This window comes from Gopherus evgoodei, chromosome 9 (genome assembly GCF_007399415.2).
Source record: "Gopherus evgoodei ecotype Sinaloan lineage chromosome 9, rGopEvg1_v1.p, whole genome shotgun sequence".
Classification (NCBI taxonomy): domain Eukaryota; kingdom Metazoa; phylum Chordata; order Testudines; family Testudinidae; genus Gopherus; species Gopherus evgoodei.
In genome coordinates this window covers 59363242-59389852 of record NC_044330.1, presented here as the reverse complement: position 1 = coordinate 59389852, position 26611 = coordinate 59363242, and the positions used below count along the sequence as shown (strand labels likewise).

The 26611-nt window shown below is 49.4% G+C and overlaps 1 protein-coding gene across 6 annotated transcripts; it reads left to right on the top strand.

Annotated features, from left to right (window-relative positions):
- The first annotated feature begins 492 nt into the window (after nucleotides 1-492).
- Nucleotides 493-25342, top strand: SPRY3 (sprouty RTK signaling antagonist 3). Of its 6 annotated transcripts, XM_030575558.1 has the most exons (5): nucleotides 494-548; nucleotides 10432-10614; nucleotides 12385-13020; nucleotides 19370-19736; nucleotides 20427-25342. In XM_030575558.1, the coding sequence occupies exon 5, from the start codon at nucleotides 20504-20506 to the stop codon at nucleotides 21374-21376; it is 873 nt and encodes a 290-aa protein (XP_030431418.1). In that variant the 5' UTR covers nucleotides 494-548; nucleotides 10432-10614; nucleotides 12385-13020; nucleotides 19370-19736; nucleotides 20427-20503; the 3' UTR covers nucleotides 21377-25342. The 6 variants fall into 6 exon arrangements, with proteins under 6 accessions (XP_030431416.1, XP_030431418.1, XP_030431414.1 ...); XM_030575554.1 differs by lacking the exon at nucleotides 19370-19736; XM_030575556.1 differs by lacking the exons at nucleotides 10432-10614; nucleotides 19370-19736 and having other exon boundaries at nucleotides 493-548.
- The last annotated feature ends 1269 nt before the right edge of the window (nucleotides 25343-26611 follow it).

Here is a 26611-nt window from a genome sequence, read left to right as displayed (position 1 = left end):
TGGATCACTGCACATGGCACTCAGGAAGCGTTGTACCCAGACCCTACTGCATCCCATCTGCTGTATCACAGTACAGAACTACCAGTATATCACCCTTACAGTCTCACAGCACTGGAAGCCCCAGCTCTGTGACAAGACTGCATTGTCTATGCATCTAGAATGACACCACGTGGATGGGGGAATCTCCAGCAGTGCATTGTGTGTGCTCTGTGTTATCTAGAACCTTGCTGGACCCAAGACCCATGCTATTGCACCATTGCTAATCCATATCCTAATGCACTTTCCACCCCTCTGCCTCCCAGCCCTGCAAACATCAGTGCAGCTAGAGACAGAAATGCATTCTCCTGTTACATTAATAAAAATTTTACAGCACGGTGGCAGGAAATGCATTTTCAGTTCATCTGCTGCAGCTATTAGCTTACCAGGAAATGGCTGTCTGGCAGGCAGCCAGGGCCTCTTACTTAAAGGGCAGCACACACCCAGAGGAAGACGGGGAGAACGAGACCAAGAGAGCTGCATTGGTCTAATGGACACATTGCTGAGACACTGTAAGTACCTGCAGCTGCCACTCAGAATGGGGGTGGGGACTGGGGACACTTGAATGCAGATGTAAACTCACATGTAGCAGAGACACCAGGAAGCCGAGTCACTCTCTGGCTGGAAATTCTCCCGCACGGTAGTGGATAGCGGGTGTGTGAAAGGGGAAAGGATGGGTTTGGCGTGTTCCATTTACTTATTTTTGGATGAATCTGGGCTTTGTGAAAGCAACTCACTGAGAGCACTGGTAGAGCCAGGGGAAGGAGCTGAATGGGAGGAGATCAGTAAACTTCTTCCATGTTGCTCTATGGATGCTCCTCAGTCCTCTCACCTGCAGCCCATGTGACTAATCCAGCTGTGGGTGCCCAGTACAGCTCTGCTAATGCAATCCTCCACCACAGCCCCTGCTATTCCAGTCCTGGCCCCATATACCACTCTGCCAATGGACCTCCATCTTGACCTAAACCCACTGGCTCAGATCCAGAGGTATGCCCTACATGCTGGCCCCCAGATACCGTGGTGATGGGCAGAGTACAAGAACCTGAATAGAACAGAAGTGATACTATTGAGAGAATCACAGTGGGCTCTGTTATTAATTCGTGGTCTTAATAAAGTACGTTGGGGCCAAAATCTTCTTAACATCACCTCAGCCAGATGTCGAGCTCGCCGGAGGCGTGCAGAACTGGCTGGGCTATTCCAAGCCAATGGCTGGTTAACAGGAAGGGACTGCACTGCTGTCTGATCTCTCCAGGACTAACAAGAGATAGGTCTTTTTCTGGGTCAGTAAAATCAGAAAATGCACAAAGACCAGATAGGTTGGTGTGACAGGGTGCATTCACTGTTAGTGGCGCTGCCTCCTGGTGGCTCTGGGAATTAGCACTGGCCAAGCGTTGCCCCCTCCTCTGGCAGTGTCTCTCCCAGTGCCCTCTAGCCATCTGCCACTTGGGGGCACCTCTTTGTGACTCAGCCCTGGAGCCAGGTCACCACATGTTTTCCCTTCTAGGGGGTGGAGGTAACGTATAACATTTATCTGAGTCTATCTCATCTTTGGTGCTTGTCATCAGTTGTTCTCAGAGTACTTTACAAAGCCGGCCAGTAGCATCATCCCCATTTCACAGATGGAGAAACTGAGGCACATGAAAGTGAAGTGACTTGCCCAGGGTCACCCCATAGCAGGGCTAGGAACAGAACCCAGGTTATTTAATTGCAGAGCAGGGCACTGTCCCCTACACCGCATCCTCCCTGCTAACAGCTAGACACCTCTTTGCTTTCCACACTGTACCTCTTCAGTCTGGATGAGGGGTAGACAGGCCCAGTAACCGGGGGTAAAAGCAATGGAATGAGTTAAATTTCTGTCCTTTAGAAAAATGAATGCTGCAGGTGGGGACAGGCTCACAATCTATAAATACCTTCAAGGTAACAGTATTAATGAAGGAAGGGAATTGCACACAGCCCCTGGAGGTGGCTAGGCAAAGGGGCAAAGGCTCGTAGGCAGGAAAGGACAAGTTTGTAGGCTAGCTGTAGTCATAGAAGAAAGTCCTTAGAGGTGACTGCAGCCATGTGCAGAATGCCCCACACTGAGGTGGGCAAAGGTGTTATTCCAAACTTTGTGCTGGCTTCCTCGGCTCGGCTCAGCTGGGATGCTCCCAGAATGCATCACTCTCCAACGTCAAGGGCTGAACACAGGATTTTTGCTGCCATCCCATTGGTCACTAGGCTGGTGTGTTCCACCCCTTCCCCCACCTTGCGTCTGTCTGGTCTTTGGGGCAGGGACCACCCGCTACTCTGTGTTTGCACAGAGCCAGATCCTCAAAGGGATTTAGGTACCTAACACCAACTGAACTCAGTGCCTAAGTCCCTGAGGATCTGGGCCACATGGCTGAGCACATAGGGCCCTGGTCTCAGTTGGCCCTCAGGCACTGCTGAAATGGACATCATTCATAATATTCACAGATTTTTATTCAAGGAATTTTCTAAGTGATTATCTGATATCAGCATGCACTGCTGGGCTTCCCCAGTTCCTCCTGGGGCTGACCCTTGTTTACCCTTGGGTACAGCATTCGTGTCCTCCAATTCCTCCAGGGGCACTGGGGTTGGGTCTCCCTCATCCTTGGCCTCAGCCGGCAGCTTCCTCATTTGCTCTTGGGGTGAGGCGCAGAGCCTCCCTTTTAGCAAGGTGTGCCATTGCACTCCCACCGTTTTCTGCTGGGTGTCATCTTTCTCTTGGAGCCATAGTGAGCTCCTGGGAGGTGAGGCCATGTCTCTCTGCTGAGGGTGCAGCATTAGGGCTTCCTCAGTTCCCCCAGGGGGATCCCCTTTCCTGGGCACAGTGGTGAGCCCCCGAGTCTGGCTGTGAGCAGAACAGCTGAGGACAATAGGAAACAGCTGTGTTTGGAATGCAAATACAATTCTAAAGCAGGTGTCTCAGCCCAGTCTCCTGAGCCCATCTTCCTGGCTCCTTTTGGCCTTGTCTTTTGGGCAGGAGGCTAGACTGGCAGTGGCCTTCGGTGTTTGCTTGGCTGGCTGCCACAAAAAGGTGCTGAATCCCCGTGCTGGAAGATTTGGGTACCCACTCCTGTAACTTGGCAGGCTACGAGGCAACCTCAGTCATGCCACATTTCAACCTGTCATCAGGTATGCAGGGCCCAGAGTGCATCCTGGGTGTCCCCTACACAGCCAGCCCAGGTAACAACTCTTCGTTTTCCCCCTAGTCAGACAGCTTCATTGGCTGTGATTGTCCTTCCTGTGGCTCATGATGTCCTGCAAGGGTGGCCATGAGAGGGGGCTGTGGGGAGGGGAAGGAGAATGAAAGAAAGGATGGTAGAAAGGAGGGTGAAAAGAAGAAAGAAAGAAAGAAGTGACTAGGGAAAGAAAGGCATGAAAGCAAAAGCTAGGCAGGAGGGAGAACAACAAGGATGGAAGGTCTGTGATACATAAGGGAGAGGTTTATTAAAGTTTAACAGAAAAGAAACCCCAGTTTGAGAGGAGAGGACCAGCTATATTTAGTGTTGGGTAGGATGTCAGTTCTGAAAATAGCCTGTTAATGAAATCCTCTCTCCCTCTGTCACATAGAGCGGGCAGGGGAGGGCTGGAACACTCTCACACCTGCAGCTGAGGAGCTCCTGACATTCACAATGACTCGTCCTTTTTCATTTTCCGGTTTCTCCTATTCTTAACTTCTTCTGCCTTACGTTAAGCAGAGGAGTTGCACTGGCCAAAAAAATGAATGTGGGGGCGGTGCTGCTAAGCTACTGCCAAATCTCCAGCAACATGTGACCAGATTGGCAATTTAATACCAACTCTCTCTCACACACACTGAAGTTAAAGTCACATTGAGGCTGGAACTTAGAGTGCTGAAAGCAAGGAAATTTAGAAATGCCCCCACGCCAGCCTGAGTGACATTATCAGCCACCCCTGGCTTTAGGGGACTGGCAGAAAGTTGGGAAGGTGGATTGATGTGCATAAGGACTGGAGCTGGAGCCAGAGGAGCAAGTTCCATGTCTCTTAGGGCTGGACACAGAGCAAGGAGCAGGGAGGCAGGTTGCATGGGGAAGATATGCCGTGGAAACCGAAGAGGGATCCAGCACTGGGTAGCTAGCTCATGCAGAGAGTTCATGTCATAGGAGTTAGGGATGTAAGAAGCAGCAGGGAGGTAGGTCATGTAGGAGGACAAAGCTATAATAGAAATGGGGGATTAGAGCAGGCAATGGGGAGGCCATTTGCATGGGAAGTGCATGTCTCCTGGATTCACTGGTGGGACTGGCAGCTGGAGAGAGGGATGCTTGGGAAGTTCAGGCCCAATGATTCATGGGGACAGCTAGCTGTGAGCAGAGCACATCCCTGGCAGTCACAGGGGGAACAGTAGTCAGGAGTTAGGCCATATATGGGTCAGGGAGGGAGTCAAACAGCAGAGAGGCAGGCCACCTGGGAAGAACGTGTACACAGAAATCAGCAAGCATGCCTGGAAGGTACAGAGGTGAATTGGGTCATGTGAAAGGGATGCACGCTGGGCACTGGGGACTGTTGCTAGAAAATGCTCTCTAGTAGCACTCCCAGTGGCTCATACTGTGAAACTTTCAGGCCTGCTAGAGCCCATCCACCTAAGAAACAGCCTGTTTTCTAAGGTTAAAGCACCTCTTGGGAAACCTTGCCAAGTCCTCTGCACAGAACACATTATATTCCTTTTGCCTGCATCTTCTGTCCCTCTCCCTCCACCTTTGACTTCTTATCAAGGACAGTTGTGATCCATTTCCTAGTGCAGGGATCAGCAACCTTTGGCATGTGGCTCGCTAGGGTAAGCGCCCTGGCAGGCTGGGCCTGTTTGTTTACCTGCTGCGTCCGCAAGTTTGGCCAATTCTGGTTCCCACTGGCCGCAGTTCGCCGTCCCAGGCCAATGGGGGCTGCGAGAAGCAGCGTGGGCTGAGGGATGTGCTGCTCACCACTTCCCGCCGCCCCCATTGGCCTGGAGAGGCCAGTGGGAGCCAGGATTGGCCAAACTTGCGGACGGTGCAGGTAAACAACCCGGCCCGGTCGCTAGGGTGCTTACCCTGGCAAGCTGCATGCCAAAGGTTGCTGATCCCTGTCCTAGTGGAAACAATCATCCCCATCAGAAAAGCACCACAAGTGATGTTATTTGGCACCAGCACTGGCAGTTTGAGTGGAGAGGCCAAGAGCTGACCGGGATATGTAAATGCTATTCCGTTCTGCATGGTAGAGGTGGCCTTGCCGGATCAGGGTTGGGCATATGGGCAGGACAATGTGGGGGAAGCTTGCCTTGTTGCAACCTACCTGCCCTGTGGTAACCAGATGCCTGCTGTTTACAGGGGCAGCCAGTCTGGGACCCTTCCCCAGCACTACATGAGCGAAATAAAAAGAGGGCACCAAGAGACGGGCATGGCATTGCGGTGCTAATGAGTTTGTCACAGATGCCTAATGGGTAGAGCTGGCTGCTGCAAGCATTGTGGAAGAACTGCCGCCCTGTGGTGTGCCCACCCTGGAAAAGTGGGCTGGAAGATGTGGTTCAGAAATCTCCTAGCAGTGACACATTTCTACAGAAGAACCCCTTACGGCACCATCCATTTTGGCAACATACTATATGCCTCAGAGAGTCCTAATCCCTTGGTGGCCACAGTCCATTGCATTAGTGCAGAGTTAGTTTTGTAAAGAGACCACTCAGTGCAACAGAAATAAGTCTATTTGCAGGACTGCGGACTGGGAACTTGCTGCTTTATTTAATTGCATCACAACAGTGTAGGTGTGTGGGACAAAACATCACCTGATTAAACAGTAGGTAAGAGAGGGGTGGCGCTGGACTCCATCCCGTAATACTCTGGTAACCCAGTTAACTTTCTCATGACCACCTTACACAGTTAGGGAGACTCAGTGAGAGCCAGTACCAGCAGGTATTCAGGCAGAAGGCATGTTTGGGTCTTGGGTGGTTAAAGTAGGTGACTCAGAGTGTGAAGCTGTGGGTTCCTTATCAGGGTCTCTACAGACTCACTGTGTGACCTTGTGCAGGTCACGTCCTCTCTCTGTGTCTCAGCTACCCCATCTGTAAGATGGAAATGCTAATGTTAACTTACTGTGTGCGGGCACTGCGAGGCTAAACTTGTTCATGTCTGTAATGTGCCACGAGCTCCTCAAAGGAGGGGCTACATGAGTACAAAGTGTCATAGCACCAACAATATCACAAATAGGACAAAGAGGCAGGTTAGCAGAGAGACGTTTTGTGTTTGACTCTTCATGTTCTTGCAAAGCCTTGAGCAAGCTGTCAGATACCCACAACAAGGCACAGGGAAAGCACAGCAACTACAGCTACCTATACATCATGATCATTATACACTCAGCTGCTGCTTGTGCATTTGTGTGTTAGTACAGAGGAACTGAAATGCTGTGACAGATGTAGAAATCTGTTAAAAAAGGGGAGCAGGGCCTTTCCCCACCTGCCCTACAACCATAGCCCACACACTGTGTAGAATACTCGCCCCCCCCCGGGGTTGGCTTTATCAACAAAGCAACAATAAGAAAAATTTCAGTTCAAACCTACTCCCCAGGACTGGGTGCTGCTATGCCTCCTCTCTCTCAGCCCATACCCTGGATCCTCTTTCCCAAATAGCCCCTCCCACCTCCCTTCTATAAGTAGCAAATTGAGCCACCTGCCTTAATGGGTCAGCAGAACCCACTTAACCAAACATCTTCTGCTTCAGTGTGGGATATTCTCCCTCCTCCCTGCACTGCCTGCTACTCTTCAGTGCTTCCGGGCTGATTCATGGTGGTTAATTATTAGACTGTCTGCAAAGATGGTTAGACTGGGAGGTGGATGGACAACATGTCTAGAAAATAATGCTCAACTCTGCCTTAGCCTTGTTATGTTAAAATGGAAACTCATAACTATGTAGTTTAGGCTCCAAATTTAGCTATTTTGTTTTCTTTAACAATTTCATGGATTAAAAAAGAAAAAGGAAAAAAAAAAGCAATGAAAATATTTTTGTGGGGAGGAGGAATTAATCCATTCCCTAAAGGATTGGAAATCCAAACACAGTAAGTAGGTAAGAATCAGAAAGTGAAACTGATTAGAAACTGAAAGTGAAATTGACTGGTCTAGTTTCACTGTCCCATTGGAGGGCTCAGCAATAGGTGAAGGAAAGTAACTGAGATTTCAGGGTTGATTCAATGTTGCTAATCTCAGGAGTTATTACCATACTAACACACAGGTGAATATATATTAGGAGCCAGATCCTCAGATGGTATAAATTGGCATGTTAAAAGATATAAAACATGAATGGCTGAAGAAGGTAGACAGAAGGAAAATAAGTGCCCTTTTTCATAGCACAAGAAGGAGACATTTAAGGAAATTAAAAGGTGGCAAACTGAAAACCGAATAAAGGAAATCCTTTTTCACATAATGCACAGTTAGGCTGTGGAACTCGCTGCCACAGGAAGTCATTGAGGCCAAGAATTCAGCAAGATTAAAAAAGGGATGGGATATTTCTAAAGATAACAAGAATACCCAGTTATAATAGTTAAGGCTAACAAGTTGTGGAAGAGATATTAAACCTCATGCTTCAGGGTTTATACCAACCTCTCACTAGTAGGGATCAAGATGAGACCTAATGTGAGGAGCACATAATCCCACAGTTGCCACCATGGGGCACTTCCACCTTCCTCTGAAGCAATGGATACTGGCCACTGGACTAGATGGTCTCACCAGGTCTGGAAGTGCCTATGCTCTTTTGGCGCTGAAGCTCTGTGGGTTTGTGGTAGCTCAGGATCTGGCTCTAGATTTCTGTTTTGACAGTCTCTCTGAACTTTCTTGCTTTGTAAATTCATCTCTGACTCCCAGCCTTACTTCTCAGAAAGAGAAGGTCAATATCTTACCAGGAGGCTGCTATTCTCCCTCCTATTCCCACCCCTCCCACTGGTGTTAATATCTCTGCATTCATCTCCTCACCCTTCCTCCTTAGAGCATGAGGAATCATGGATCTTTAGCTGAGCACAAAGTATGCTGTAATAGGGACCTTGTGAGCCGAGAGGAAAGCTTGAATGGCCAGAATCCCACAGTGGGAGTGGTCGATTTAGGCTGTGGCTTTCAAAGTCACCTTGGGAAGCTAGATGCCCAAGTCCTATTGAAAGTCAATCCAGACACTTACTCTCTTTGAAAATCCCATTTTAGCTTGATGCACATAGAAGGGGGAGGAGGAAGAGTTTTGAAGGATGCTAGTGCAGTGGCGGTAAGTTCCAGAGGAAAAGGGTCCTCACTGGTGCAAGAGCCCTGGGCCCAGAGGGATCTAATGCAGCCCCAGGAGCGTTGGAGCCAGGCTGGGCAGAACTGACCCTGGTTGAGTGTTTATGCTGGACAGCCTCCACCTGCTGAGCTCCTGGGGAGCCCTGGCCAGAATCTGAAGCTGCTCCTCCCTTGGCAGAACCTCTGGGGGAATGTAGTAGTGGTCCCAGGGGTGAATTTGCTTAGAGGTGCAACCTGGGCCTCCTTGCTCCCATGGAGGTGAATCTGGACATGTTGAAATAAATTGGTAGAGCTCCACTGGAGTCAGTGGGGTTACATCAGTTTACAGCAGCCAGCTGAGGACCTGGCTGTGTGTCTACAAGTTAAACTCCACACCCTTATACAGGCTCCTTGGATTCTCTAACCAACAGCTCACTTTCACAATCTGTGCTTTCATTATTAATCCTCTGTCCAGCCCTCAAAGTCCATGCAACTTGTGTTCTGCACGCTCCTGGCAAGACTCTCTCAAGAGGCAAACGACAAGTACGTGTATGTCCACATGTGGTCCAGATGCTGCTCAGCCATCAGCAGTGATAGTGATCAGCCTCAGGGGAGGGTTCAGAAGATGGGGACCATCAAAAGGGGAGCTAGGCAACAGTGACTGGATGGCTCAGGGACTGACAAGGACCCTACGGAGCTTTGTGTATCAGTGGTTCAAACCCAACTCAGATCAAGAGTGGCTGCATGTAGTTACCTTGAGATGGCTACTTGAGGGATGGCCCTGAGTGCTATGGCCTCAGTCCAGTTCCTAGGAGACATTAATCCAGCTCCCAAAAGCCACTAGCATGACTGATGTCCTTAGCAGCCTCTGCAGAGGTGCCAGGAGGGGATGTGCAACCAGCCCTTAGAGGCACTCCTGTTAAAACAGGGTTGAAATGGGTTGACAGTGTGCTGTGAAAATAGCAAGCACTATTCATACTGCACCTCTTGTGTAGGTCAAGATAGGTCTCTTGTCTCTGGAGCTATCAATCCAGGACACATTTCATACAAAATTGGGTTGAGATACCATCACAATTGTCCCCATTTACAGCCTGTCATTGCACTGCTGACATGCTAATGGTAGAGGCCAAGGTGATGAGTGGGAGCATAAAAGACTCCATCCAGCTTTGGAGCGGGGAGGAAACTTTCTCAGCTAGGATGAAATGTGATGGTCAGGATGGTCTAGATCTCATTCAGACTTTGATTTAAGTGTTTCCTCTCCTTTCTGGAGGAGGTGGGCGTGGCTAGATCATTGTATGTTGCTGGCTTGGCCTATGTGAGAGTGTTGTAGGGTTGCCAACTGTCTAATCACACAAACCCAAACACTTTTGCCCTGGCCCCTGCCCCGCCCCTTCCAGCCTCTTCTCCCAGGCCTCACCCCACTCACTCCATCCCCCCTCCCTCTGTGGCTTGCTCTCCCCCACCCTCACTCACTTTCACCAGGCTGGGGCAGGGGGTTGCGGTGTGGGAGAGGGTGCGGGGTGCAGGCTCTGGGAGGGGGTTTGGGTGCTGGAGGGGGCTCAGGGCTAGGGCACTGGGTTGGGATGCAGGACGGGGTTTGGAGTGCTGGCTCCAGGAGGGGGCTCAGGGCTGGGGCAGAGGGTGCAGGAGGTGGTGAGGGGTGTGGGCTCCAGCCGGGTGGCACTTACCTCGGGCAGCTCCCAGATGGCGATGCAGCAGGGCTAAGGCAGGCTCCCTACCTGCCCTGGTCCCATGCCGCTCCCAGCCTGCACTTCACTGCGGCCCCTGGAGGGGGCAAGGGGCTCCATGCGCTGCCCCTGCCTGCAGGCACTGCCCCCGTAGCTTCCATTGGCCACAATTTCCAGCCCCCCAGGGGCTGCAGGGACATGATGGTCATTTCCAGGAGCAGCATGGAGCCAGGGCAGGTAGGGAGCCTGCCTTGGCGACGCTGCACCACCGGACTTTTAGTAGCCTAAAATCTCCCGGTTTGGCTCCAGTGGCCTCTGGGAGATACAACCCGATTCTGGGAGACTGTCAAAGAAACTGGGAGGGTTGGCAAGTCTGGAGTAGTGGAAGAGCAGAAGGAGCTCATTTCCAGGGTGGCTTTAGATGAGCATCTGTGCTTGCGGCTGCAGGTTTTCAGTTTAATTTAGTACTTATTTGTATTACAGAAGCAGCCTCCACGATCAGGCCCTCGGTCTGTTGGGCACTGAATGTGCACACAACATGAGTCCTGAAGAGCCTACACTCTAAACAGACCTGGGTGGAAGAAAGCAGAGAGCATCATCCCCATTTGACAGACAGGGAACTGGCACTGAGAGGGATTAAGTGATTTACCTAAGGTCACAAAGCGGGTCAGTAGCAGAGATCTGCTCAGGCCTAATTTTTAGGCTCAACTCAGACAGGGTTTTCCAACACAGCTCCCTTCTCCCCCACCCCATCCCCTAACCTTGAGTCAGCATCACCATTTCCTGTACATGGGCTTCTCTCTCCTTCTCCTGCCAGAGCTGGCACAGGCTCCTGCCATCTGCAGCCCCTGGTGTGGTGAATGTTCTGTGCAATGACTCTGCAGCTGGCACACCCACTCTGGAGTGCAGCACAATGAGGTGCCAGCTGCCAGGGTGCACAGATGCCCCCACAGGTGCATGGAGAAGAGCCAACCTGACCCAACCTAAGCCCAAGAGGGTCCCACTGTTTCCCCAACTGAACCTTGTAGTGGGATCCCATCAGGTTGGAGGCAGGTTGCTGGGCTCTAGAACCCAGTTCTTCTGAGTGTGCGGCCAGTGCCTTAACCTCAAGGCCATCCTTCCCAGACCAACCTATGCTGGCATCCAAGCACTTCTCATCTCACTTCCATGGCTCTGAATCAGGATCCATTCCACTGAAGTCAGGGCCTGATCGCCAGCTCACTGGCAGCAGTGAACTGCAGATCGCTGAGGGTGCAAAACTGTAGATTATTGAGGGTGGTCACATGTGGAGGAACAGAACCAGAGGCTGGTGTCTGAAAACCTGGCCCTAAGTGGCCAAGTCTAAAGTCTGGCAGGGGTTGACACCTCTGAGCTGTACAGAGGCGGGAGCCATGGATGAATTTTTAAGAAAGATGAATTCAGACTGGAAGAGGTACAGAGAAGGGATACAGGATGATCAGAGGAATGGAGAACCTACCTTATGAGAGAAGACTCAAAGAGCTTGGCTTGTTTAGCCTAACCAAATGAAGGCTGAGGGGAGATATGATTGCTCTCTATAAATACACCAGAGGAATAAACACCAGAGAGGGAGATAAGTTATTTAAGTTAAGCACCAATGTGGACACAAGAACAAATGGCTGTAAATTGTTCATCAACAAGTTTAGACTCAAAATTAGATGAAGTTCTGAAACAGAATCCCAAGGGGACCAGTGGGGGGTAAAAAATCTAACTGGCTTCAAGACTGAACTTGGTAAGTTTATGGAGGAGATTGTGTGATGGGACTGCCTACAACGGCATGTGGCCTATCAGCCACTCCTAGTAGTAAAAATTCCCAGTGGCTAGAGACAGGACAGTAGATGGGGAGGGCTCTGAATTACTGCGGAGAATTCTCTCTCAGGTGTCTGGCTGGTGGGTCTTGCTCAGGGTCTAACTGATCACCATCAGGTTCAAAGTAGTGTAAACAGCGGATTCCCTGTAATGTGAAGTCTTTAAACCATGATATGAGGAGGGCAGTAACTGAGCCAGAGGTTCTGGGTCTATTTTAGGAGTGGGCAGGTGAGGTTCTATGGCCTGCATTGTGCAGGAGGTCAGACTAGATGATCAGGATGGTCCCTTCTGAGCTTAGAGTCTATGAGTTCTAGGTGATCAGTCTCCCCGTTTCTGGCAGGCTGGGAAGATGGTTGGAGAAAGAGAAGAGGTGAAGGGGGACAATGGAGAAAAGAGGGTGGTCAGACCATCGGGGTAGCCAGCAGAGCTCAGCCACTCAGGGGTTAAGTGGTGGGGGGTGAGCTTGGTCCAGAACCGCTGCCGGGGCAGTTTTTGGGAAGGGCGGGGGCGGGGGAAAGAGGCAGCGCTCTCCAGACGGAAATATTGAAATGGAGCCTCCTTAATACGGTTAGGTTTTTTTCCTCTCTCTCTTTTTTAATTCTGTTGCAGTCATTATCCAGGGAGCGGATACACGGAGCCCTATGGGGAGTTCTAATGGGCCGATTCAATTTCAGCTGGATGACGCCACTTAGCCAAGGCATTAAGAGCTCCAGCTCCGGGAAGGCGAACGACAGAGGGAGCGAACAGGGGGTCGGAGCGAGCAAGCGAGCTTGTACTAAGGAGCAGCAAACCCCTCCCCTCTCACCCATTCACAAGACGAGCGCGGCGGAGAGCTGCATTCACAAATCGCCAGCCAGCAGCCTCAGCCCCCCCGCTGCCCAGAGCCACCCCCCACCAGCACCTACCTGACTAGCTCCCGCACCCTTGTCCAGCTCACGCTGGCTCCCCGCACCGCCCAGCAGGCTGTAGCCGGAGAACGGGCCGGATCTGGGCAGGGAACCTGGGCGTCCGGGCTGCTCGCTGTAGCGAGGGATCTCGGTAGCCCTTAGCCGCGCAAACACAGACCCCGAGCTCAGGTCAGCACAGGGAGAGGCGGCAGGAGCGGGGCTTGCCCTGGCTCTGAGGAGGACCGAGAAGGAGTTTTCATTCAGACTTGCTCCAGCGAGAGGCGGGCCGGGAGCGTGCAGGGCTCTGGCCCCAGCTGGGAAGGTGCAGTTAGCTGCATGGACCTGCACTGGCCTCGAGGTAAGAGCGGAGCGGAGCAGAGCAGACTGCTGGGCGCCGGCCTTGGGGGCTCAGAACCCCAGCGCTCGCGAGCGATCTCGGGGCGCTACCTCTCCGGCTCCTCGCCGCCCTGCGGGGATGCGCCGCCCGCTGGGGCGCGCACTGGAGAGCTGAGCCGCGCAAAGCTTGTGGAGCCAGTGCGTGCCGGGACGCGGCGTGCACCTGTAGCGCCGCCTTGCAGGGGCTGTAGCGACTCGGCGAGGAGCAGAGGGAGAAGCCTGGTGTGTCCTCGTGGGCTTCGAGCTCGCCTCGCACACCCAGCACAGCAGCTCCCGAGCACCACGGCTGGAGGCGTGTGTTAGTCCGGCCGCTGTGTCCGAGACCAGGTCACCCAGTGCCCGACAGGTCCTGGAACCTCGCCCGGTTCCCAAGCAAGCCCCGCTCTGGGAGCCAGGCTGGGCGGAGGCGCTGGCTGGAGAAGATGCACTGCCACCAGGGTCCCCGCTCTGGGGGTGGCTGCGGGAGCTGAACAGCACTGCACTGGCCCACGGTCCCTCCCCAGGAACGCAGGGAGGGAGCCTTTGCAGGAGGCGCGGGATAGTGAAGGAGAGAAAGGAGCCCGGCACCGCCAGTCTCACAATCCGGGGTAGAGGCGATCTCCTCGCCCGGCCGCTGTGAAACTCGTTCCTGGCTGCTCGGCATGTTTCCTGCGGCGGAAAGCGCCTGTGAATCATTTGCCTTTACAATCTCGCCCTATGGCCCATTATCGCACACACTTCACAGGGTTTTGGGTAGCCCGGGGCCATAAAACTGCCCGGCTTCCGGGGCTTGTCAGGCAGCGATCATCAGGCTGGGAAATAGCAGCGTCAGGCCTGGGGGAGGGAAACCTGGGGCAAAGAGTCTCATTAACGTACCAGCGCGGCTGCATAGCAGCTGGCCCCTGCCTGTTAGCCAGGTGGTTGGTCAGGGCTCTTCACTAAGGAGCTAATGATATGAAATCCACACAATACTGTAGGCAGGAGGGAAAGCAGACTCAGAACAGAGACATGAATGGCTGTGCGCACTCAGGTTTTTAATGGGGTTATGGGAGGGGTGTCGAAATGGGACTAGACCTGCTTAAGTCAACAGTGAAACTCCCAGGCTGCCATGGGAACTGCACTGGGCACCAGGTTTGGAGAAAGTGGGTATTTCAAGGCCCAGAGGAGATACCAAGCTCCTTTGGTACAGGAAAAATCAGCTGTAAGGCGAACGTGACAGCAGCAAGCAGGCTTCAGTGGGCTGTGGGCCTCCCGGACAAGGGAGTGGGAGTGCTGTCTTTCAAAGCCATGGCCTTGCCCCCCTACCCCCCATTCTGCCAGGGAAAGGCTGAACTAGAAGGCAGGCAATAGGTATCGTCTCAGCTGGAGTTGGGGTGGGGGATGGGGTGGTGCCAGACAAGACTCAGGTGTTCTGGAGTGCAAGAGGGGGTTGGAGAAGAAAACTAGCAATTCAAATGATGACACCAATGAACAAATATTTTTGATGGAAAAAGTGTGATTTTTTTTTTTCATGCTATGAAAAGCTTAGACCAGGGGTCGGCAACCTTTCAGAGTGCTGTGCTGAGTGTTCATTTATTCACTCTAATTTAAGGTTTTGTGTGCCAGTAATACATTTTAACATTTTTAGAAGGTCTCTTTCTGTGTCTATCATATATAACTAAACTATTGTTGAATGTAAAGTAAATAAGGTTTTTAAAATGTTTAAGAAGCTTCATTTAAAATTAAATTAAAATGCAGAGCCCCCAAGACCAGTGGGCAGGACCTGGGCAGTGTGTGTACCACTGAAAATCAGCTCGCGTGCCGCCTTTGGCACCCATGCCCTAGGTTGCCTACCCCTAGCTTAGACGCTGTCATGAAGAATACTATACAAACTCCTGAGAGAGAGAGAGAGAGAGAGGTATGAGGCTAGATCTATCTAATGTATATGGGGTGGACAGACAGACAGGGCTAGACATACATGCACTCACACATAAAAGAATGGGTATGGGGATAGACAGACAAAGGAACTTGTAGAGGAATAGACAGACATACAGAGAGATAGAGGGGTGTTATGGGGATATATAGACACACAGATAGAGAGAGAGGGGTGTGTATGGGGTAGACAAATAAAGAGCTAGCTAGAGCTCATAAATAAGTGCATGGATTTTGCTCATATTTTCCCGTATAATTCCCCTTTGGGTTGAGACCCAGACTGGAAAAGTTCAGCTGACAATAAACCCTCCCCACAACTATGAGGAATTTGTTATGGCAGTGGGTTTGCAACTTCAACCATGGGCCAAATCCCCAGCTGGGCTGAACTCCTGCAGCTGCCTCTGAACCTGCCGGGAGTTGCAAGTCCCTAGCCCTTTGCAGGATGTGGCCCCGTAACACTAGCACAGATAGTCTTATAGAACCAGACAGATGCTAGAACTAGGAGGCCTGATGTGGTTTCCATCATATCTAGGGTTTAGAGTTTGGTTCAATGGCTCTCAGCACCCCCACTATACAAATTGTTCCAGTACCCTTGGATCCAGAGGAAAGCAAGCCTCAGTAGGGTGACCAAACAGCAAATGTGAAAAATTGGAACGGGTTGGGAGGTAATAGGAGCCTACATAAGAAAAAGACCCCAAAATCAAGACCATCCCTATAGAATTGGGACATCTGGTCACCCTAAGCCCCAGTGGCATCTAAATACACAGTATTGGGGTCACCTCCTCAGCTGGTGTGAATCAGTGCAGCTCCACTGAATTCAGCTGAGCTCTGCCAATTCACCCCAGCAGAGGATCTGGCCTGTGAATCTTTCACCACACTGATCTGTGGTGGCATGGGTATGGCTTGGTAAATACATCAATAGACAGAAGTGCATGTATGTGCATCTCAAGCTCACCCCACCCTTAGTAAATTTCCCAGCTCCTGTTGCTGCTGCTTCTCCCTGCTGAATGGGCTGTTCTCTTGATCTGAAACAGGCTGTAGTAGTTTTTTCTCTCAGTGGCTGCCAGTTCCCTGCCTATTCATCCCTGACTTTTTTCCTTTACCTTCGCCTGCAGTATCTATTTCAGTCCATCCTGCCGGCTGGATTGGATTCATCACATCCGGAATGGCAAACAATTTATTGTCATTCAATCCATTTTTATCCTGTTGGGCATCGGGAGCCCTGCTGGGTCCTACTGCCCATTCTGTCCAGAATTGTATCTTCTGAGCCCAGCCTCCAGCAAGCCTCGAATCACATCCTCTTGGCCCTGGCACCCACTGGATTTGGCATTATAGCTACTGAATGCTAGATTCTAACAGGTCCAGAATCAACTGCACGGACCCCCAATGACCAGGCAGGTCTGAAAGTGTACTGTAGTCACTGGATCCTAGAAAGCACTGGGTCTGAAATCCTCTCTGCTGAGGCTTCTGCCCAGGGATCTGGAATCCTCTCCAATATATCTGAGTATCCTGAATCCTATCTGCCAGATCCCAGTCCTGCTGGATCCTTGATCTCGCTGGTTCCTGAATTCTATCATCTGAGTACAAAGTTCTGTTCACAAGATCCTAGTGCCCACTGGATCCCAGAACCTAGCCATTAGGCCCCAGTGTCCAAGCCCTGCAGGTCCCATTGCCTTCCAAGTCTCTTATCGTAGTCCTGCTGGTCCCAATGCTCTCCAGTTTCCATGTCCTTTCCTTTGGGTTATAGTAATTTCCAGGTTCTGTGTCCTAGCACTCAGTCATACTGCCCTCAAAACTGCTGGGTTCTACTGTCATCTCAACCCTCACATCCTACCTTTTGGGTCTTGGTTCCAAACTCTATGCTCTCTGAGTCCTGTTTCTCTCCAGCTAGCTCATGCTACCTGCATGGGATCTAGTGTTCTATGGGACCCATATCCTACCCTCTGGTGCCTTTCTAGATCCTGAGTGTGATCCACCGGGCCAGGCCCTATACTGACACACAGCCATGGAATTAGCATCAGTACTGCTCACATGCCCTGGACAAAGTCATAGAATCATAGAAGGTCATAGAAGATTAAGATTGGAAGAGACACCAGAAGGCCATCTAGTCCAACCCCCTGCTCAAAGCAGGACCAATCCCAAGTAAATTATCCTAGCCAGGGCTACATCAAGCCGGGTCTTAAAAACCTCTAAGAATGGAGATTCCACCACCTCCCTAGGTAACCTATTCCAGTGCTTCACCATCCTCTTAGTGAAATAGTTTTTCCTAATATCCAACCTACACCTCCCCCAGTGCAACTTGAGACCGTTATCCATTGTCCTGTCATCTGCCACCACTGAGAACAGCCTAACTCCATCCTCTTTGGAGTCCCCTTTCAGGTAGTTGAAGGCTTATATCAAATCCCCCCAACCTTTCTCTTCTGCAGTCTAAATAACCTCAGTTCCCTCAGCATCTCCTCATAAGTCAAGTGCCCCAGCCCCCTAATAATTTTTGTTGCCCTCAGCTGGAGTCTCTTCAATTTGTCCACATCCTTTCTGTAGTGGGGGGCCCAAAACTGGATGCAATACTTTAGTTGTGGCCTCACCAGTGCTGAAGATAGGGGAATAATCACTTTCCTCAATCTGCTGGCAATGCTCCTATTAATGCAGCCCAATATGCCGTTTGCCTTCTTGGCAACAAGGGCACACTGCTGACTCATATCCAGCTTCTCATCCACTGTAATCCCCAGGTCCTTTTCTGCAGAACTACCACTTAGCCAGTTGGTCCCCAGCCTGTAGCGGTACATGGGATTCTTCCATCCTGAGTTCAGTCCCCTCTCATTCAGCCTGTCCTCCAGGCTCTTGTGTTCTCCAAATTCATTCTCCAAGTTCACTCTTTGTGATCCTACATACTGTATTACCAGTTCAACTGGTTGTTCATAATCGGCAGTCTCAAGGACTGTAGCTGTCCAGCCTACACATTAGTGGTGCAGCAAAGAAGTCCTATGAGCCCATGTGCCTTCCCTACCCAGCTTTCTCTAGACATCCAAGCTTACCTTGGGTTCCTTAGGGCCAGCTGTTTGCTCCCATCTACTGGGTTGGGTGTCGCACAGAAACCCCCTTGAATTAGCCATCCCAATGGCTCAGCATCATTGTGCTTCACTAGCTCAGACTGCTATTTACACCTAATGACTCCCTACTCTTCTGCACCCATTCAGTCAATAATGTACACTTCTGGGAAGAAGCTCATTCAGACTGTCCATTACACAGTGGACATGGTGAGCACATCTCATTAGAGTCTGGTGCATTTCATGGCCATTCTGTATTCATCCTGACATTTGCTGGATCTTATTGCCCTTCTCCCCACTTAACCCCTCCCTCTTAAACTAGTTTCTTCTGGTCTTATTCCTGGCTTCACATCTGACTAGGGACCACCTGTCTGAGAAAACTCTACATTTACTATCAGTGCTACCTGGTCTGGCTTATTAGCCAGAACAGCCTCCCCTTTCTCCCCCTCCCCCCATCCTTCCCCGGTGGGATGATGGCTAGAGAGAAGGCATTATAAAGATACTGAAACCACTTGTCCAACGCTTATTAAGAAATATTGAAAATCCACTGTTGGGCAAAGGCAGTCCTGGTGCATCTTTGAAGTCTCTTTAAGCAGCTGATCCTAATCCCTTCCTCCCATAAAGCATACTAGATATTTTAGCAGCACAATACAATACAATGAAATCAGATTGGTTGCCTCTTCTTTCCTTCTGGAGACTAGGGACAGGACAGATCTCACTTTAACAATGAAAGTAAGTTGCCATGCTCTTGTCTGTTCTTTCAAGGTCAGCCTAGCTAATGAAAATCAATCTTCTCTCCACTTTGCACTGCATGGGTAGTATTTTACCCACAGTTTCTGGCCTACAGGCAAGTCTCCTCTGTCATGATCAGACTGATTTTCTGAATATGTCTAAAGCCAGTGAAGAGGGTTAGTATTTAAATAGCTTCCTTCTGCAGAAATGTGGGCTGTGAAAACATCCATGCAGCGTATGGTTGCCTGTAGAACGTGCAAGATGAGGACAGATTGTCATAAGAAAGCCAGAAAATACTACACTACTGTCAATGGAAAATACATACTGTTGATAGGTACCACCAATAGGTACAATAAAAGATCATGAATTAAAATGATTTGCAACCCAGGCTGGTGTTGTTTTCAGTGTACAACACAAAACAATTAACTCTCCCTCCTTTTGTGTTGTTGGGTCACTTCCTGTACCCCAATTTGCACACAGCAGCACTATAAGAACTATCTAGTTTTGGTTATCCCTGCCATGAGGCTGTAACTAGAATCCATAGGCACACAAATCCTGTTCACATTTTTCTTCCTCCTCGCCCAGGACTGCCAATATTCTATGGTCACAGGTGTCTCTCTCAGGTTATTGTTCCTCCTACAGGCCATACCCAGGTCCAGAAATGCTGTCATCATGAGAGAGCGTTAATCCCTGAAGCTGAGTCAGATGGCAAATACCTTCCACCCATGGATCTTCCCCTGAATATTGGTCTCACCTTGAGGTTCCCTTAAACAGCATGGTTGGAGGCCATTCCCATCTCTGCGACCACTTGGCATAAAGCCAGAATGTGTTTCCAGTGCTGCAGTGAGAATCAGGAAGTACTGCTTTCTGAAAACAAAATCCTGGCAGCCTCTATGCAGGTAGCATATCCTCTAACAAACCCTAATGGCCTGAAGTAGATCTGGTTAGCACGAACATTTTGTCACTATTGGAGGAAAAAAATGCTTTTCTCTGAGTGCTCATGAAGGAGGTAAGCATGATCTTTATGTGTCATGGAGTGTGAATGGAAATGCTCTGGAGACCCCAGCAAAAACCAATGGGAAACTAAGTCTGAATCAAAGACATCAGAAATTTAGATATTGGCTCATCTTGTTCATCCCCTGGCCAGTGCAGGGATTGATCCATAAAGTATATGTTCAGCATTTTGTGCAAGAGAGGGAAGGGTGGGGTGGAAACCACAGGACAGATCATCATTCTCTTCCCAGCTCTGTCCCAGGTTCTCTGTGTAGCTTGGAGAAGTCACTTCACATCTCTGGGCCTCAGTTGCCACCTCTCTAAAAAAAGGACAATAATTCCCTATATTGGAGGTGTGGGACTTAACTTCTCAGTATTTGTGAAGTGCTTTGAGATCTGCAGCTGGGAAACACTAGCAAAGATCAAAGTATTACTTTTTGCTTGAGTGACCCTGTGACAGGGCAATAGATCTCACCACTGAGAGATGTTTATTAGCTGACTAAGTCTTCCTGTCCTCATACTCACTCCAGTCCTCCCAGTTATGCCCAGTGGAATAATTCCTCTCCCTCTCTGTTGTTTATATTCCTGTGGTAGCTTGTCTGTGGCTCTCCCATCACCCTTTGTTTCCTGGTTTGTTTCAATGATGGGGTTACGGTTGTAATTCAGGTGTCTTTTCTCTCTCTCCTGCTCTGTCCCTCTTCCCTAGGATTTTCCGATGTGCCCTGATGTTGCAAGCCCTTGTTGCTCTCATCCAGTGTGGCTGAACTCAACAGTGACGAGACAATGGATCTGCCTGCTGAGGACTTCCAACAAGTCCTCTCCATTGACCAGATCTGCTCCATCCGTGCCAGCAATGACTATGTGGAGAGACCCGCCATCTCCTTCAAGCAAGCTCAGTCCAACCTATCCCTCTCACAGCAGGCCCACAAGCAAGAGTGGTCTCAGGACTGCCTGGTGTCTTCCACCTTCCAGGACCTGCACCGCAGCCACAGCCACCACCACCAGATGTCGGCCTTGCAGCAGCATCTGAGTCATTCCAGTACTGCCAGCTCTGTGTCTCAGAGCACCACCACCTCGGATCAGCGGCTGCTGAGTGGGGTCACGCCCTCACATTCTGGGCACTCTCTCATCCGGACGCAGCCCAGAGCAGGCAACCTGAAGCCTGAGGAACCACTGAAGGGTGTGGTGGAGAAGGCCACCCTCCACTCTGGACACCTCTTCATCTGCGAGGAGTGTGGACGTTGCAAGTGTGCCCGCTGCACAGCTGCCCGCAGCTTGCCCTCCTGCTGGGTCTGCAACCAGCGCTGCCTCTGCTCCCCAGAGAGTCTCATCGACTATGGGACTTGCCTGTGCTGTGTCAAGGGTCTCTTCTATCACTGCTCCACTGACGATGAGGACACCTGTGCTGATGACCCCTGCTCCTGTGGCTCGGGGTCCTGCTGCGCCCGCTGGGCTGCTATGAGCTTCCTCTCTCTCTTCATGCCCTGCCTCTGCTGCTACTTCCCTATGCTGGGGTGCCTCAAACTTTTCCAGAAGGGCTACGATAGTCTGAAACGTCCTGGCTGCCGCTGCCAGAACCATACCAACACAGTCTGCAGGAAGATCTCCTCCTCCAGTGGCACGCCTTTCCCTAAGACTCTGGATAAGCCGGTATGACCTTCCCAGGGAGCAGAATTGGCTATTCTTCTTCTTCACCTCCCTCTGCTGCATACCCACTTTGGGCACAAAGCAAACAGATGAACAATCTGCCAGTCACCAAGCCCCACAAAGGGAGTGTGAAGCACGTTCTTGAGACAAAGGAATCGTGCTTTTGTGCCCAAGCCAAACGTGATAGGGTTTGCACATTTTGGCAAAGGACCAGGACAGAGGGAATCAGATGCTGACAATGCACTAGTGATCAACAGGGGGCTTTCAGCATGGGAACTGGCTCAGGACTCTGTGACCTCAGAATGCCTTAGGAGCTGTTTTTCTGTGGTGGGTTTCAAAAGGGTGACATGTCCAAGCACTAGAATCCTCTGGGGACCAGACCACAGACCCCCCCCACATCTCTTTCATCCATTTTCTCTCTGCAGCTTTCCTAAGTGGCACCTCCCACAGGCTTTCCCTCAGTTTTCTTTGCTGTTGTGCTATAGGCCAGTCCCTGCAAAGGGAGATGAGCCACTGCAATGTACCAACCAATGGCAACACCTTACTCCCTTTAGCAGAGCAAGAGAGAAAGCTTTCAATAATTTCAAGGTAAAAAGGAAAATAAGTGAGCCCAAATATCCAGTTTTTAGGGGCTCACTGGTCAGTGGAAATAGGACATGGATAGATTAAGGATCATGCTGGCATGGAAAGGGTGTGAAAGGATGATGTGGACAGAAAGGAGTCCCACTCCCACTTTTGTACATCAGAGGGTCTTCAGCAAGCGGAAATCACTGTAGTAATTGGTATTTCAAAGTAGATTTGGCTAAGAACATGAAGCAGGTTAAATCCCAGGCTGAGACGCAAGGGGACTGGATACCCTGAGGGAGTGGTAAAGGTCTGCTTGCAGAACCTTACAAAATGTAAGGTGTCACTGTGTCTCTAGCCCAGATTGGTGGTGACTGATAGGTGACACCATCTGTTTAGTGGTGACTTGGTGGTTTCAATCCATCCATTGGTGGTAAGCCTCTACCACAAGTGATACTCCTGTTGGCAGGCTCAGTGTAAAGGCCAAGAACTGGGTGGGCCATGGAACCTGGCCTTCCTTCTTACCTCTGGATGTCAGAGAGAGGTATATGAGTAGGGCAATGTGTAGGAAGCTTGCCCTTCTGCCCTGCCCAGTAGATTAACAGATCCTTCAGTCTCTGGGGCTGCCAATCTGGTACCTTTCACCAGCACTGAATTCACTTTAGTAAAAGAAAAGGAAAGTTGAACCTTAAAAACAATTAAGAACCCCAACTTCTCTCCTTGTGCTGATGCTGTAAAAATGATCACGTCCTTGCCTGGCCCTGAAAATGGTGCTTAGCTGAGGCTCCAGCTTTGGGCTGGTGGGGAAAGGGAGATCTGTGTGTTAGAAAGCAGAATGGGATGGGAAAAGCATGAAGCCAGCCTTCCCTCCCCAGCCAAAGCGCCTCAGTGTCCTCACTCATCTCCTCATGTTATAGAGAAAGCTACACAAAAGCAGATTGGCTGCACAGCTATGCATCCTATAGGCAAGCCTGATGTTGACACAGGTGTTCTGAGACAGGACACACCTTCTGCAAACTAGAGATGGGTCTGAACCAAATCCAGAGATCTGGAGATCTTCAGACTATGGGGAAGTTTGGATCTGGGTGATGGTTCATGGTCAACACCTATAATAAGCCAAGCCAAACCAAACCCCTGTACCTGAATGTTCCTGGTCCTTGAGGAAGTTCAGATCCAGATTGTAATCTGAAATTTCCAGCTCACTCATCTCTGCTGTAAAAACACGGTGCCAAACTCTGTTACAACCCCAATGACTTAAAAAACTTGGCCTGTGGAATGAAAGCCAGGTTGACCCTTCAGTGCTATCTTCCACCATCACATCTGTCCTCGGAGGGGTGTGTGTGTGTGTGTGTGTGTGTGTGTGTGTGTGTGTGTGTGTGTGAGAGAGAGAGAGAGAGAGAGGAAAAAAAAGAGAAGAAGGCATAATAATCTTCCTGTTCCATTGGAGTAAAGGTTCAAGAGGGCTACAGGATGTGCGAGAGCTGGAGATATACATGCAACGAATCCCTCAACTGTCCCAAATCTTCCTCCAATGTTTAGGGCACAGACCTTGCACCCACCTATCCACTGACTCCTCTTCTTCGTTTAGAATTACTTTGATATATTTTTGTATATATAAGTATAATGTTACGATGGCTAGGACTATTATAATAATATTCATGATATTGCTGTGAATGGTGCCATATGCAAGGTTTGGCTTCCTGGTACATTTACAAACTCCAAAGGAATATCTCAACTTTGTTATGCTAATCCTAGATCTTGGTTTATAGGTAATCTGAGGTATTTTATAGGCTCTCCTAACAGGGCTCTGTTCTGAGTGGGCTGGTGAATGGGAAGGGTAGATATAGAAGACAGGAGAAGTCAGCAGTTCTATCCCTAGATGAAAGTTTGCTCATTGGTGAGGGTCCTCCCTTCCAGCCAAGTTCAGAACATGTCGTGGGAGTTTGCTTGTCCCCTTCAAAGCTGGGAAATGCATTTATATAAGCTGTGGCATTCATATGATACACACACACACGCACACACATTGTAACTCACTTTATAGTGAAATTCAACTTACAGCAAAGTAGGAGAAGAGTCATGAATAGTTTTAATGCTTCAGAATGTGCAATTCCAAGGATAGCAACGCTATTCAGAGTAATCTCTGAAAAACACCAGGTCTTCCCTGTGAGAGTTCCACTAGATGTGTGTGTATCTGTGTGTGTATAGATGATTAGTCCACATCTCTGGTCCATAAATTATATAATGTATTGCAAACAGATATTTATTTATATGATAATAATTGGTCAGATTTATAATTCTAATTTCTGCTGTCAAATAAAGAGTTAGGTACACAGAAACATGTATATTGGAGGGACTTCCATAACGAGACACACCTTACTTCTTCTCTAGCACCATTCACTTGTCACCAGAGTTAGTCAAACATTTACTGTCATAAGAATTTTTTTAATGGAAAATGACTTCTTCCACAAAATGAAAATTTTTATGTAAAATGCCCCTTTTCATGGAAAAATGTTCTGTTTTGTTATTTTAATAAGAACCCAAAATATTTAGAAAAGGTTTATTTGATGAAAAATCAGTGTAACTTTCCATTGGGGAAAAAACAAACATCCCTCCCTCGCCTCCTTGATCAGCTTTGCTTTTCATGGTTTCCTTTAAAGGGATGGGCATGTCCATTCAGTCAATGCTTTTCTTCCTTCAAGGTCCATCTTTTCCTCTCATTTGCTCATGGAATGATTTGATAATGGGTGTGACTTCTTGAGTGTTTCCATGGAGAAGAATCATGATGTCATGAAAACACAATGGTGAACTCGTCAGAGTGCTGGAGAAGTTGCCTGGTGAGAGGAAGGGCCTGATCTTCCAGTCCCTGTGCAGGCAACATGCCTATGGAGTACGAGTCTATAGGCATTATGCTTCTGTTATTCCACCACAGATACCTCCAATAATTGTCAGAAGATTAGTGGTAGGTCATTGTGATTTCTGTTTACATGTTATTTCTTCTATGCCAGTGTGAAAGTTCCCGCTCTAAGAGCACATTGTTTCATATCATGGGTGTTATGGATCAGGAAAGCTGGCCTATTTTGTAATATTTTAGAAATATTTTGTAATTTGTCAATTTTTTTTAGCAATACATTCTGTAAAATATGGAACATTTGAGTGGAAACCAGAGATTGGACTGAGTCACAAAACATCAGATCCAAGGCTGTTCAGTACCAGGGCTTTGGTTGGGCCATTCTTGGTGTCAGTTGTGAAATTCAGAACCAGGTTCAGAATCTGACTTGTACCCTGCTTCCAAGTTCAGATTTATTTGGATCCAGGGGCTTAGTTGGGACTCACCTCATCTCTATTGAAAACGATCAATTTCCTCTTCCAGGGGAGGGGCAGCAGGAGAATCTACTTATTAGACAAGGACAGGATATACCAAAATCTGTCTGAAGGTGAACGACATGAGCTAATTTGTTAATTAATAACGAGTAGTCTGTCTTCAAACTGGGTCTTCCTGCGACTTTCCCAAGATCTCCAGCTTGGTAAAGCTTTCTTCTTTTCTGTCAAAACATGCAGTTTACCATCAGATATGGATCTAGTGCCTGCTGGGACCACCACAAAGTGGAAGGGATGAGATTGGCTCCAAATGTGTGCAGCAGGTTGTTCTAGTGTTTAATGTTTGATTTACCTCGGTGTCCAAATGTAAGTTACAGTTGTCCAGTGACAGAGAGTAAGAGCTTTGATTGGGATTCCCCAGATCTCTCTGTGCACCTGGGATTTTACTGTGGCTTATTCCCAGAGTTTGATTGTTAGACAGCTCCATATGTGCAAAGCTATGCTCACTGTATGCGGTGTTCTGCATCTGATCTCATTCAGAAAAGAAAAGCTGGATGGGGTAAGTTTTCCAGCTGAAATTAGAATAGGCAAAGTGCATTACAGCGCACTTAGATGGGGGAAAAGGAACTTATGTCAAAGGACCCTGTAGGGCTCCAAGCTGCTGAAAGGGGGAGATGCAGGGGTCTGAGCTGCCTCCCTGTCTGGTCCCACTGTTGGAGCAGAGAAAGGAAAGGAAAGGAATCTGCTGTAGCTTCTTGCCTCCCCATCTGATTCCACTGCTAGAAAGGGAGACAGAGCTGGCTTGAGAGTTGCAGAACTTGCATGAGACAAAAGGGCCCCAAAAAAGCCAGGCCTTTAATAGCCTCTTGCTTTGCTTATGCCCCTCTTTATATGAGCTCCAAACACCACTTTGAAGTTCGCATCTTGCAGCTCTCCTCTCTTTTTCACAGGAAGGTGAGGTGCTGCCCACCTCCCACACTCCTGCACTGGCCAGAAGGGGGCACTGAAGAGTGATGTGAAGTGCCCCCTCCTGCCACAGCACTATGAGGGCAGGCTAAGAGACAAAGAACCACATCCTTGTCCCCACAACACACAGCACCTGAAACACCTTTAGTCTCATTCCAGAAGCATGACCCCTTTGAACAGAATAGCTCCAAGGGGTTTCTAGCTGATGGCTAGTCTCAGATTCACTCACTCCCCATCCTTTGCCCTAAGCCCACTGGCCTGACCTCTTTCTAGTCCCACTTGTGGCCAAAAGCACAAAAGAACAATTTCAGAACAACTGCATTAGTGCAATAAACCCCACTGAGTTTGCATGGCTAGACTGGTCTGAGGATAAGCAGATGGCACATTTATCATTTT

Coding starts and splice junctions, on each gene's coding strand:
- SPRY3 (XM_030575556.1), top strand. CDS start 20,504: ATGGATCTGCCTGCTGAGGACTTCCAACAAGTCCTCTCCATTGACCAG.